The sequence below is a fragment of the Peromyscus maniculatus genome, chromosome 10 (genome assembly GCF_049852395.1).
Source record: "Peromyscus maniculatus bairdii isolate BWxNUB_F1_BW_parent chromosome 10, HU_Pman_BW_mat_3.1, whole genome shotgun sequence".
NCBI classification, from domain to species: Eukaryota; Metazoa; Chordata; class Mammalia; order Rodentia; family Cricetidae; genus Peromyscus; species Peromyscus maniculatus.
Window position 1 is genome coordinate 6,367,225 of NC_134861.1, and position 13,216 is coordinate 6,380,440.

Genomic DNA, 13,216 nt, shown 5'->3' on the forward strand with positions numbered 1-13,216 from the left:
CTTCCTTTCACCAAGACACCCTGAGACAAATGTCAGCCAATAAGGGTCCTGAACCCTGGAAATCCCCTCACCCCAACCTCTGCTATGATAAAAACCCTACCCCGCCTGGGCTTGATATAAAGGCTCTTTGCTTTTACATATGGGATTAGGTCTTCATGGTGGTCTTTGGGGGTCCCCGAGATCTGGGAATCACACCTCCGTGGGGGATGACTCTAGAGGGGCAACTGGAATGGACTGTCTGAGAGGTGACCCACAGACTGCAGACTCCAGACAGGAGGAGATGAAATAATGCCTCAAGAGGCACAAAATGTTAGGTGTGAAGCAGGGAGGAACAGGACAGGCCTGTGGGCCTCTGGTGAGGTGTCTCAGTGAGAGCTGCCTTCCAAGGTTCCCCTGCACATGGTAGGGGATCAGGACAGGCTGAGGTAAGCCAGAACGCCACACCTGAGCCCTACTAGGCACTGAGGCCGGTTATCTGCATGACCTGAGGCAAAACTGCCCCACTCAGCCACATCTGACGCAGGAGCCTATTTCCTGAGCCCGGTACCTAAAGGCCCTCAGAGACTCACCACAGCAACTGCCTGTTGTGCCGTCCCTCTCTGGCTGCCACCTCCTGGAGAACGCTCCTCACCCTGTCCTGGTACACCTGTGCGAGATGAGAAGGGTGCGAGACCACCCGTGGGCGCCCACTTCTCTCTGTACAAGTCAGCCTGAGAGGTGCATTCACCACAGTGGCTACCACGCCCAGAGCTCAAAGAGCGGGGAGAGGCTGAAAGCCCCCCAATTCCAGGGCCAGTACCCATTCCCACGGTAATGTCGTCCCACAAGGCCCAACTCCTGGACTCTCATACAGAAACTAGCTTTCCAGGAAGGCTAGTACCCCAGGCAGCACTTTTTGGGGTACCCACTGTTTGAGCCTTGCCAGATCCCTCTGGGAGGGTACATGAACAAAGAACACCTCCAAAAACCTTCCCACCCCAAAGCAAGGAGACCTGGAAGAAAGAGCTGGCTCCTACCAGCCACATGTGCAGAGCCCTGTGAAGCAGGGTGCGCCGACTGTGAAGAGCCGCGCGCCTCAGCTTTTGCTGCTCTTCGGTCCTCTGGGCCAGGCACTGGGCACAGGAAAGAGTGGGTACTGTGGGCCCGGGGCCCGGGCGGGTCGGGGGCGGCGGAGGGAGGGGATTGGCTCATTGCTACACTGTCTCTATTTTACATTCTGTGAGCTCACATAAGGTGACTCCTCGAATTGCGCCTCAGGCTCATCTATAAGTACGGGCCTCTTGGGGGTCGGGGGGTCTCAAACCAGCAAGTACCCAACAGGAAATGCTGGGCAGGGGTTGGCGTCAACATCACACCCTCAGCAGACCAGGATCTTTACATAAGTTCAGATAAGAGCAGCCGGACACCAGGGACAAGGAACAAGCTTGAGCCGCTCGCTCCCTCCCTGCTGCCTTTGGCCAGAGGTACTGACGAGGAGCCCATCTTTCTGCTGAGTCAAACGGCCCCACCCGTCCAAACGCCACACTCAAGTTGTGCCCACGCCGCCGCCGCCGCCGCAGCCTTACCTCCCTCCACATGCTCCAGGCCCAACGCAGGAGCCGTGCTGAGTGGAAGCGTGCGGCCTGTGCCCTGCCCGTCCTCCTGTGGGGAAACAGAGGCTCAGGGATGTCTAGAGCACAAGGGAACTCGGGACTCCCTTTGCAGCCTGGTCCTCTTCCTCACTGAGCTCTGGGAGGGAAGAGCTGTCTAAAGACCTGGGCTTCTCCCAGGAAAGGCCATAGAGATTCGAACTTTTGCAACCTCAAGGCTTCAAGGCTAGACATCTCTGCCCTAGGCACATGGGCTGCAAGCACTTCCGACCGTCGCCTTGTGGTCTGGTAGAAACGGCCACAGCCTGCCCACCAGCCAGCGGTCAGTCACCTGAAAATGGGCTCATTCGTTTCTGTGCACCCCTGACCGGACGGACGGTCACTTTACACGGTCCCAGGCAGGAAGCAGGGTGTAGCTTCTGAGCGTGTGAGTGCAATGATGGATCCCAGGGTGCTGACCCTGCTTCAGGCTCAATTTCTGGGACCCAGCACTATGGGTGGGCACCTGAAGCTGCTGCCAACACTGGGGGGTGGGGCGGGGGGCTGGAGGAGAGTGCTGCTCACTCTGTCCTACATCCGTGGGCTCTTTCCCTCCAGACGCAGAAAGCCTTGCTGAGCAGCCGGTTGTGCCGGTGGGCACAGGCCATGGTGTGCCACTCCCGCTCTCGGTGACAGGCTGCTGCCTGCTGCCGCCACATGAACCAGGACCTCCGCAGAAGCTGCTGCTCTGCCTGCAGGATAGCCTGAGGCAGGGTGGGAGGAAACGGTCCAGGAGAGCAGATCAGAGGCTAAAGGAATCCATGACCAGCAAAGGAAACGCTCCCCAAGCAGCTGCCCATGAACTGAGGCAGCATCAATGTCCAGACCCTCCCCGGCTCAGCAGCCCCAGGCAGGAGCCTGGCAGGGTGGGCTGGAGTTGGGGCAACTTCCTGAAGAACAGCCCAGGACCAGTGCTTAAAACAGATCCTCCCCCTAAGAACCCACACAAGGAGAGCTACACACCATTCTCTCGGCCAAGCGGGTTTCTCGATGGTGAAACATCTTCTGCCGCCAGATAGCAAATACTTGCTTCTCTAATGTCTCCCTAAACACAAGCAAATGAGAGACACTGACTAAAAGCCAAGCATTTACAAGGAAAGACAAACAGGATTCTAAGAGAGGCTGGTTGGTGAAATAAGCAAGTTTGGCTCCCTGGGAGCTAAAGAGATACCACTCAGCTCCTTGACCTTTTAACTCTTTGCATGACTGGTTCTAAAACCGTGGTTCTCAGCCTTCCTAATGCTGCCATCCTTTAATACAGTTCCTCCTGTTGTGGGGACCCCCAATCATAAAATGATTTTTGTTGCTACTTCATAACTGTAATTTTGCTACTGTTAAGAATCATGATATAAATGTCTGTTTTCCGATGGTCTTGGGCAACCTCTACAGAAGGGCTGTTTGACCCCAAATGGGCCCCGACCCACATGTTGAGAACCACTGTTGGAAAACTTGAAAAGACTGTATCTTACACAATACGAGCGCAGTATTTTAGGGGAATCGAATGATGTGAGGCTCCATCAAGGCTCTCCGCACAACACTAACTGGAAACTCACAGTGCTTGTGTAACAAGCGCAGAGCCATAAAACAGGAGCTGTTTTGAAAGCACTTGCAATAAAGATGGCCGAAAGTCTTCCCAGGGGAAGCACTGGCTGATCTGCCCTGCTACGCGAGATCCAAAGGCCCTCATTACTGAAACCCAGAGGAACCAGGGCTGGGAGCAGGGAAGCAGTAAAGCAAAGCCAAGGCCTACAGTGGGCAGGGTCAGATCAGGGCCGTCTGTCCCAGACAGAGTGCACAACACACCTGTGAAAACGCACTGCTCTTGTGTAGAGGACTCGGCCCTGCTGGTGCCATCGCCAGAGGCTGTACCACACACGGAAGGCCGCAGGCAGCGCTCTCTGATGGAAATGACTGTCTGCTCTGGCCTGCAGGAACTACAACAAACAGCAATGGCCTTTGTGACTTACTGTTTTCAAATGGGTGTTCAGAGTCACTCTGGAGATACGATTTCTTCTCATACAAGTAAGAACTGAAGGACAATGTTTTGTTTGATCTTTGCCAATTCGCTAGGTGAAAAATGTACCATGAGCCAGGAGTGGGGGCGCATGCCTTTAATCCCAGCACTCAGGACACAGAGGCATGTGGATCTCTGTGAGTTCGAGGCCAACCTGATCTACATAGCCCCCTTCAGGACAGCCAAGACTGAACAGAGAAACCCTGTCTCAAAAACTAACAACCAAAAGCAATATGAAACATGAAAAGTATCTGTATCTTTAATTGCATGTTGTATATCTTTCCAGATACAAATCTAGGTAGTCATATATACTTAGACTAAGAAGTATACATATGTGTATGTGTGTTTATCTAAATGAAGCTGGGTATGGTGCACACACCTTTAATCCCAGAACTCTAGGGGCAGAAGTAGGTGGATCTCTGTTGAGTTTCCAGACCAGCCTAGTCTACATAGTAAATTCAGGCCAGTCTGGTCTACACAGTTGAATCCAGGCCAGCCATGGCTGGACAGTGAGACCCTGTCTCAAACAAAGGGCTGGAAAGGGCTCAGCAGTTAAAACACCCAGGTTTGGTTCCCAGCACCCACATGATGGTTCACAGTTTGTATCTAGTCCCATCAGATCCTAAGCCTTCTTCTGGCCTCTGTGGGCACCCGGCACACCTGTGGCACACAAACATGCAGATAAAACACTCATGTACATTTAATAAACGACATTTTTAAAAAAGGAGAAGAAGTCTTGAGGCTAGAGAAGAGCTCAGCAGTTAAGAGCACATGTTGCTCTTCCCGAGGCCCAGGCCCAGTTTCCAGCCTCCTGGTGAGGCAGCTCACAATCCCTGTAGTTCCAGGTCCGAGACATCTGACACCTTCTTCTGGCCTACACAGACACTACACCCATGTGCACATACACATACATGCAGAAACGAACATACACATACTTTAAAATGTTTTTTTAAAAATGAGTCTAGGGGCTGGAGGGATAGTTCAGTGGTTAACAGCATTTGTTGTTCCCACAGAGGACCCAGATTCAGTTCCCAGGACCTTTATAGTGGCTCACATCTGTCTATAACTCCAGTTCCAGAGGATCCAACACCCTCTTCTGGCCTCTATAGGCACTGCACTCATGTGCACATACATGTACACACAAACTTATAAATAAAATAAATTTTTAAAAGTCTTAAAAAAGAAGTCTAATATTCATGAACTTATCTTCCCAATACAGCAACAAAGAGATATTTTTATCATTTTGTATGTTACTTTTTTAAAAAGTTATTTATTTTTATTTCATGTGCATTCCTGTTTTACCTGCATGAAGGTGTCAGATTTCCTGGAACTAGAGTTACAGGCAGTTGTGAGCTGTCGTGTGGGTGCTGGGAAATGAACTCTGGTCCTCTGGAAGAGCAGTCAGCACTCTTAACTGCTGGGCCTCTCTCCAGCCCCCATCTGTATGTTACTTTTGCTTGCTTGCTAGTTTGTTTTTTGAGACAGGGTCTCTCTATGTAGTCCTGGCTGTCCTGGCTGGGATTAAAGGCATGTACCCTCATGCTTAGTTTTTTTTTTAAAAAAACATGGTTTTGCTAAGTATTCCAGGCTCACTATATATATAGCTCAGACTAGCAAAAACTCCTCCTCCTCCCTCAGTCTCCGGAGTGCTGGAATTACAAGCAGGCACCATAAGTGACAGTAGTAGTAGTAGTAGTGTGTAGCCCTGGCTGTCCAGGAGCTCTCCCTCTAGACCAGGCTGGCCTTGTACTCAGAGATCTACAGGTTCTGGGATTAAAGATGTGTGCCACCATGCCCAGTCATATTACCTTTTTTTGTTTTTGTTTTTGTTTTTTTGTTTTTTGAGACAGGGTTTCTCTGTGTAACAGCCCTAGCTGTCCTGGAACTCACTCTGTAGACCAGGCTGACCTCGAATTCACTGAGATCCACCTGCCTCTGCCTCCCGAGTGCTGGGATTAAAGGTGTGTGCTACGACCACCTGGCTTACATTACTTTTTAAAGGAAATTCACAATGAAAAATCTTGTGTTTCCCTAAAACAGAAAGAACTGTGCTCCTGTTATAGCTACAGTGTTTTTAGCAAAAGGCTTTTACAGAGCAGGGCCAGGGTGTGCTCTGCTGCTCTCTGACCTGCTCCTCCTCCAGAAGCATCCCACTGTACTACCCCCTGCACCTTCACCCCTGCACCTTCACTCCTGCACCATCCTGCTGCATCTTCACCCCTGCACCTTCATCCCCCTGCACCTTCCCCCTGCACCTTTCCCCTGCACCATCCTGGCCATCATGGAGACTCTTCTCTTTTTGGTTTGTTTCCTTGAGACAGGATATAGCCTAGGATGGTCTCAAACTCACTAGTGCTAGAATTACAGGCAAGTAAGCTCTCTTTTTCAAATTACATCTTTGTTTGTTTGTTGCTGTTGTTTATAGCCCAGCTGGTCAACTGAGGATGACCTTGAACTTCTGACCCTTCTGTCTCTACCACCCAAGTGCTAGGATGGCAGTATGAGCCAGCACACCAGGCTCCTTTCTTTAAGGTTGTCTCACAATGCAGCCTGAGTTGGTCTGAACCTCACTATTCAAAGGGCCTTGAACTTGTCGGCAATCCTGTACCTCTGCCTCTGGGGTGCTGGCATTACAGGTGTCACCACACCCAGCTTCCAGATGACCCCCGAAGCATTCTGATGGCAAAGACAGCTCATTCATGCACACCGGTGAGCACCATGCCGGGCTAGGACAGACAGGCCGTACCCTGAAGAAGCTACAGGCTAGCCACGTGTGACAGCACTCCTTTAACCCCACACTCAGAAGGCAGAGGCGGGAGGATCTCTGTGAGTCCAAGGCCAGCCTGGTCTTCACAGCGAGTTCCAGGACAGCCAGGGCTACACGGAGAAACCCTGTCTCAGAAAGAACAACAAAGGGAAGCAGCAGCAGCTGCAGGCTAGTGGGGAAGAAGGGCCAGCACACAGCTGTGCTAACGGTCTGATTAATTACACAGGCAGAGAGAGGGAGCACGGGTGAGGGAGCACCTCGGCTGACGGGGTGGTGTGAGGGAGCACCTCGGCTGACGGGGTGGTGTGAGGGAGCACCTTGGCTGACGGGGTGGTGTGAGGGAGCACCTCGGCTGACGGGGTGGTGTGAGGGAGCACCTTGGCTGACGGGGTGGTGTGAGGGAGCACCTCGGCTGACGGTGTGAGGGAGCACCTCGGCTGACGGGGTGGTGTGAGGGAGCACCTCAGCGGACGGGGTGGTGTGAGGGAGCACCTCAGCTGACGGGGTGGTGTGAGGGAGCACCTCGGCTGACGGGGTGAGGGAGCACCTCGGCTGACGGGGTGGTGTGAGGGAGCACCTCAGCGGACGGGGTGGTGTGAGGGAGCACCTCAGCTGACGGGGTGGTGTGAGGGAGCACCTCGGCTGACGGGGTGAGGGAGCACCTCGGCTGACGGGGTGGTGTGAGGGAGCACCTCGGCTGACGGGGTGAGGGAGCACCTCAGCGGACGGGGTGGTGTGAGGGAGCACCTCGGCTGACGGGGTGAGGGAGCACCTCGGCTGACGGGGTGGTGTGAGGGAGCACCTCGGCTGACGGGGTGAGGGAGCACCTCGGCTGACGGGGTGGTGTGAGGGAGCACCTCGGCTGACGGGGTGGTGTGAGGGAGCACCTCGGCTGACGGTGTGAGGGAGCACCTCGGCTGACGGGGTGGTGTGAGGGAGCACCTCAGCGGACGGGGTGGTGTGAGGGAGCACCTCAGCTGACGGGGTGGTGTGAGGGAGCACCTCAGCTGACGGGGTGAGGGAGCACCTCGGCTGACGGGGTGGTGTGAGGGAGCACCTCGGCTGACGGGGTGAGGGAGCACCTCAGCTGACGGGGTGGTGTGAGGGAGCACCTCAGCTGACGGGTGGAGGGCTGCAGAGGACGACAGGTAGAGCAAAGGGCAGAAGCCCACAGAACATTCAGGAACGACAGGGGCAGCTATGGAGACAGAGATGGGCTAAGAAGCGTCTGTGCACTGAGCTCCCAATTCCCATTCACCCCACAACTGAGAAAGCGGCCCAAGTGGGTCAGTCCGACTGTGGCAGCCGATGATGTGGGGGTGGGGGGATGGGACGATGACGCGGGAAAACAACTGAGGGAGTTTAGTCCGTGCCATCCTCTTCCTCACCGCCAAGGATGGCCGAGCACGGGCACTCTCCGTGACAATGTCACCAATGACCAACATCTCTATTGGAGTCAATCTGGATCAGTATCTTCCTTCCATCTAGGGGCTAAAGAGGTGACTGCTGGCAGGACCTGCCCTTTGAGGCTTGGTTCTTGGTACTCACATCAAGCAACTTAAAACCAGCCCTAAGGGATCGTCTGGCCTTGTGGTCACCTGCAAATGTCACACATGACACACACACACACACACACACACACACACACACACATACACACACACACACACACACACACGCCTTTTATTTAAAAGTCTTCATTTAGCATTCTAGACACCCCGGCTGAAGGAAGGCTGAGGGAGCAGGAATTCTATACCCTTAGAACAGGAACAGGGCCTAAGGCAAAGCTGTGTGCGGCAGGCATCTCTTTCGTGGGGGCCAGGCAGGGCGGCACACTCCATAACCCCAGCACTTTGGGGAATGAGACAGGCGGGTGCTGGACAGTTCAGAAAACAAATGGGAGCCGGGCGGTAGTGGTGCATGCCTTTAATCCCACCACTTGGGAGGCAGAGGCAGGCGGATCTCTGTGAGTTCGAGGCCAGCCTGGTCTACAGAGTGAGATCCAGGGCACGCACCAAAACTATACAGGGAAACCCTGTCTGGAAAAAAAACCAAAAAAAAGAAAAAAGAAAAAGAAAAGAAAACAAATGGCTGTGAGTGGAGACCTGAAGGGTGGGGAAGAGCCCTCCTGACAGCACCTGTGTCTTCCAGCAGTGAAGGAATGGGAGCTGGTCAACCTCCACCACCAGTGAAGGCTGGAGGAAACCCCTCCAAGCACAGCGGCCCGAGGCAGAACCAGGTCTCCTGGCACACGCCCTCCCAAGCCTCTTCCCAGAGCCAGCGAACCCACAGCAGCAGGGGAGCGGCCTGCTTCGGTGTGCTCCATACCTGCTGGCGTCTTCTCTGGTGCACATATTGTAACCACACTCTGACACACTTGCGGAGGACTGTCATCCTGGAACAGAACACACACAAAAAAACCACAGAACTGTGTGTTGGCACTGTCTGGCGTCAAGCTGTAAGATTGTACTGTTCTCAAGGCAGCTGCTTCTGGGTACGGTCACCTCCTGGGGGTTCAGAGCACCCCACCGGCTTACTGCTTTCATCCTTGGAGAGAGGAAAGTGAAGGACTTACTAACGTGCAGCTATCATCTTCTGATCCTGGGCTTTGGCTGGCTTTTAACCTTCCAGCACTTTCTTGGGGTCTGCTTGGCTGAATCTGTGCAGGGCTTCGGCCGTGCTAGGCAAGTGCCTATTGCTGAGCTACACTCCAACCCTGGCAACTCACTGGAACCTAGTTAGCGAGCCAAGCACAGGGTGTCTAGGACTTAGGAAAGGGAACCTCCGGGCACCCTAACTTCCTGGAGTCACGGCATGGAGTAATACTGAGTGTGATTATAACCTGCTTGGCTTTGTGAAGCAGGATTTAGAATAATAACACATCGCGACAACTCTGAGTCCTTTTTTTTTTTTTTGGTCTTTCTAAATTTTATGTGTGTAAGTGTTTGCCTGCATGTATGCATGTACACCATGTTATCTGGTGCCCATAGAAAGCACTGGGTCCCCTGGAACTGGAGTTACAGATGGTTGTGAGCTGCAATATATGTGCATTCTGGGAACTGAACCTGGGTCCTCTGGAAAAGCAGCCAGTGCTCTTCAATACTGAGTCATCTCTCCAGCCCCAGTTAGGATTCTTATTGACTCATTGAAACTATGCTCTGGAGCTGGGGACATAGTTTCACGCCTGCTTGCCACGTGAAAAGCACTAGGCTGGATCCCTAGGACAGTAAGTAAATAAATAATAAAAAGCCACAACTTGACCAGTAACTGCGAGTTACCTGATGACATTGGGAGGCATAGGAGGAAAAGGAGTCAAGACAGAATTTAGCAAAGTTTATTTTCTTTTTTTCACTTTCTTTCTATATATTTTTAATTTTTCTTCATAGATATTTACTTAAAAATAAATGTATTTTCCAGGCAGTGGTGGCACATTCCTTTAATCCCAGCACTCGGGAGGCAGAGGCAGGCGATCTCTGAGTTCGAGTCCAGTCTGATCTACAGAGTGAGTTCTAGGACAGCCAGGGCTACACAGAGAAACCCTGTCTTGAAAAACCAAAATAAGCAAATACAGAGATGTCTGTAACAGGATGGCTTGCTCTAAACAATCGAGAACCTTCCCCATTTCCAGGAAGACCCAGCCCCAAACAGCGTCCTAGCATGACCTTTAACAGTCAAAATTCACAGGGTCTTTTTACAAATCTTTTGCTGCAGTGCAGGGGTTCCAACTCGCCTTGTCTACACTAAGCAAGCCCTTTGCACTGAGCTATACATGGCCAGCTCAATGGACGAGCACCAAAAGGCCTGCAGAATGGGGGCGGGGCAGGGATCAGACAGGCACACGCGGTAATGGACAGGATCCAGTGTGACCTGCATCATCCCACCTCCGTGTGACCTACCCAGAGCAAACCACACTCACGAGCCTTTACTTTACAGTGGGCCCTTCACCAGGATAGGCCCCTTGGTGTTTTGCTTGCTTGTTTTCTGTGTTTTATCCAGGTGACAGTCCTGTGCGAGTGTGTCAGATAAGTGTGGTTATGGTGTGTGCACAAGAGAAAATGCAAGCAGAGAGATTCACAGGTCTCACTGTGCAGACCTGGCTACCCTAGAACTTGTTTAGACCAGGCTGGCCTTGAACTCAGAGAGATCCACTTGCCTCTGCTCCCCGAGTACTAAGATTAAGGGCATGGTCCACACCTGGCAGAAAGGCCTTTCTGAGTCTGAGAAACTGACTCAGGCCAGAGTTGTCACTTGCTCCTGGAAAACCCTACGTCAAAATCACCAGGTGTCCCTAGAATGTCCAAGGAGGAATCAGTCGAGCGCCTACCTGTAGTGGCTCCAGGCTGCATGCAGCGAGGGAGGCTGAACCCTCTCCTCCCTCTGCTCAATTCGAGACTGCCAGAGGTTCCAGAAGCGGCGAAGCAGCTGCAGAATGACAGGCAGAAAACAAGAGTCCCAGAGTGAGAAGTGGGAGGAGGCCTTAGTGAATCCCTGACCCCACAGGGCTCTGCCTCACTTGGGAGCAGCCCACTCACAGCGCGGGCCTAGGGAGCCATCCGCTGGGCCGGTAGAAAAGGCACTTCTGGTAGACAGACAGCCACATGAAAACAGAAAGTCTGGGTACCACAGAAGACATTTTTTGTTTTTGAGACAGGGTCTCACTATGCAGCCCAGGCTTAAACTCATGGTCCCCTTGCGGCCATCTCCTAAGTGCTACGACTACAGGCATTCTACTGTCCCACTCAGCAGACAATAGCACTTTTCAAAGTCATTTTAGAAATTAAAACTCTTTATATACTGGCACCTAGGAAGCTGCTGTCCAAGTGTTTAATTTCCATCTCTAAGCCTCTGGGTCTACTGTCTAGTTTATAAGAACTACACAGAATAAAGGAAAATTAAATGATATAAAAAATAACAATGAGCCAGGCATGGTGGCACACACTTTCAATTCCAGCCCTCAGGAGACAGAGGCAGGTAGATCTCTCTGAGTTCAAGGCCAGCCTGGTCTACAGAGTGAATTCCAGGATAGCCAGGGCTACACAGAGAAACCCTGTCTCAAATAAACAAACAAACAACAGGCATATTGAGAATAAGGATCATAATAAAAACAACTGGCCTGACCTCTTCAAAGACCTAAGGTCACTGTCAAGAAAGAGGGACAGATTGTGCTAAATGAAATAAGCCAGACACAAAAGAACAAATAGTTGCGATTCTCCTAGGAAGTCTCCAAAACATGGAATTGACAGAGACAGGAAGCAGCTGCCAACAGCTGGAGGGAAGAACAGTGGACCTGGTGTTTCATGGCTGCAGTGCAAATCTGGCAGTGTTTTGGGAAGAAGAGTCAGTGAAGCTCTGGCTGGCCTAGAACTTGCTATCGAGATAATAAAAGTTTGGTCCAGCAAGATGTTGAAGCGGATAAAGACACTTGTCATTCTGGGCAGTGGTGGCGCACCCCTTTAATCCCAACACTTGGGAGTCAGAGCCAGGTGGATCTCCATGAGTTCAAGTCCAGCCTGGTCTAAAAAGCAAGATCCAGGACAGGCACCAAAACTACACAGAGAAACCCTGTCTCGAAAAAAAACAAAAAATAAAAAAACTAGGGACTAGAGAGACGACTCAGCAGTTAAGTGCACTTGCTGATTTTTTTAGAAGGCCAGAGTTTGGTTCCCAGCACCGACATCAGGTGGCTCACAACAGTCTGAAACTCCGGCTCCAGAGAATCGGAGACTTGAATCAGAAAGCTCAGGTTATGGCTCGGGAGGATGTTGCTCCAGGTGAGATGCTGAGGAGACACCACCGCTGGAGCACAGCAGGGGGTTCTGGGGGGGGGAGGAAATGGAGACAGTTCTGAGCTACACAGAAAGACGGCACTCACACACAAAGGAGTAACAACAAAGTGTGCACACGAGCCCCCATCAAATCCTAATTCAAAAAGACATTTGGAGGGGCAACTGTGAAAACCTGAAAATGACCTCGATGGCGCTAGAATACTGCTGTTAATTTTGTTAGGGATCATAAAGATCTGTGGTATATAGAAAACTGCTTGTTTGGGGTTGGTGCATACTGAAGTATTTAAGTGTTTATAACTTACTTGGAAATTTTCTGGGAGAAAATTTGGAGCAAATATTAATGAATGTTGAGTCTAGGCAGTATATAGATCATTATACTAATTCTATTTTACTGTGTGCTTAATCACTAAAAAAAGAAAAAACAAAAAGAAGAAAAGAAACCTATATTCAAAAACAAACCAATGAAGAGAGCCATTGCCCTTGGTAAATAAACACAGGACTCAGCAGGATTTCTATTACCCTAGTCAGGGTGAAAAGCACATTATCATCTGAGCCAGGTACTAATTTTCTTAGCAGACTGGAGTGTGGTAGGTGAGTGGGGAGCCCTAAAAAAGGCTAAAACAAATTTTTCTATTAGCAGGTGCAGACTAACAAAGAAAATTGGCATTATTATTTTGGAGTCTAAAATCTAATGAAGTGCCATGCACAGTAGTACACACATCTAACTCTAGGACTCAGGAGGACTGTGAATTCAAGACCAGCCCAGACTATACAGTGAGTTTGAGGTCCATCTGAGCTAACCACACAGCAAAACCCTGTTTTTTTTTTTTTTGGGGGGGTGGGGGGGGAATTCTCACCGTGGTGTCACGAAGCTGGTGAGCAAGGTTCCTTCTTATTCGCCAGAGACGGGCCTGGACCACATTGTCTTTGAAGGCCCGAAAGCAAGAACGCTGCCCACAGAAACAACACAGGGTTATTAGAAGCATCGGCGTCTGTAGACGTGCGAACGAGGAAAGCAGCA

General features: G+C 51.3%; 1 protein-coding gene across 9 annotated transcripts in view; it reads right to left on the minus strand.

Annotated features, from left to right (window-relative positions):
• Window positions 1–13,216, minus strand: part of Sfi1 (SFI1 centrin binding protein) — a 60,370-nt gene that overhangs the window by 10,255 nt on the left and 36,899 nt on the right. For 6 of the 9 annotated variants that reach the window (XM_015991571.3, XM_076547015.1, XM_006972906.4 and 3 more), the window contains exons 12-20: window positions 13,053–13,145; window positions 10,734–10,831; window positions 8,738–8,804; window positions 3,432–3,562; window positions 2,592–2,673; window positions 2,154–2,332; window positions 1,566–1,641; window positions 1,017–1,112; window positions 570–646 (exon numbers count right to left, since the gene is read on the minus strand). In XM_015991571.3, the coding sequence (XP_015847057.1) occupies window positions 570–646; window positions 1,017–1,112; window positions 1,566–1,641; window positions 2,154–2,332; window positions 2,592–2,673; window positions 3,432–3,562; window positions 8,738–8,804; window positions 10,734–10,831; window positions 13,053–13,145 (899 nt within the window). The remainder of the gene's footprint in view (window positions 1–569; window positions 647–1,016; window positions 1,113–1,565; window positions 1,642–2,153; window positions 2,333–2,591; window positions 2,674–3,431; window positions 3,563–8,737; window positions 8,805–10,733; window positions 10,832–13,052; window positions 13,146–13,216) is intronic. The other 3 variants (XM_076547017.1, XM_076547016.1, XM_076547019.1) reach the window with 1 other exon arrangement.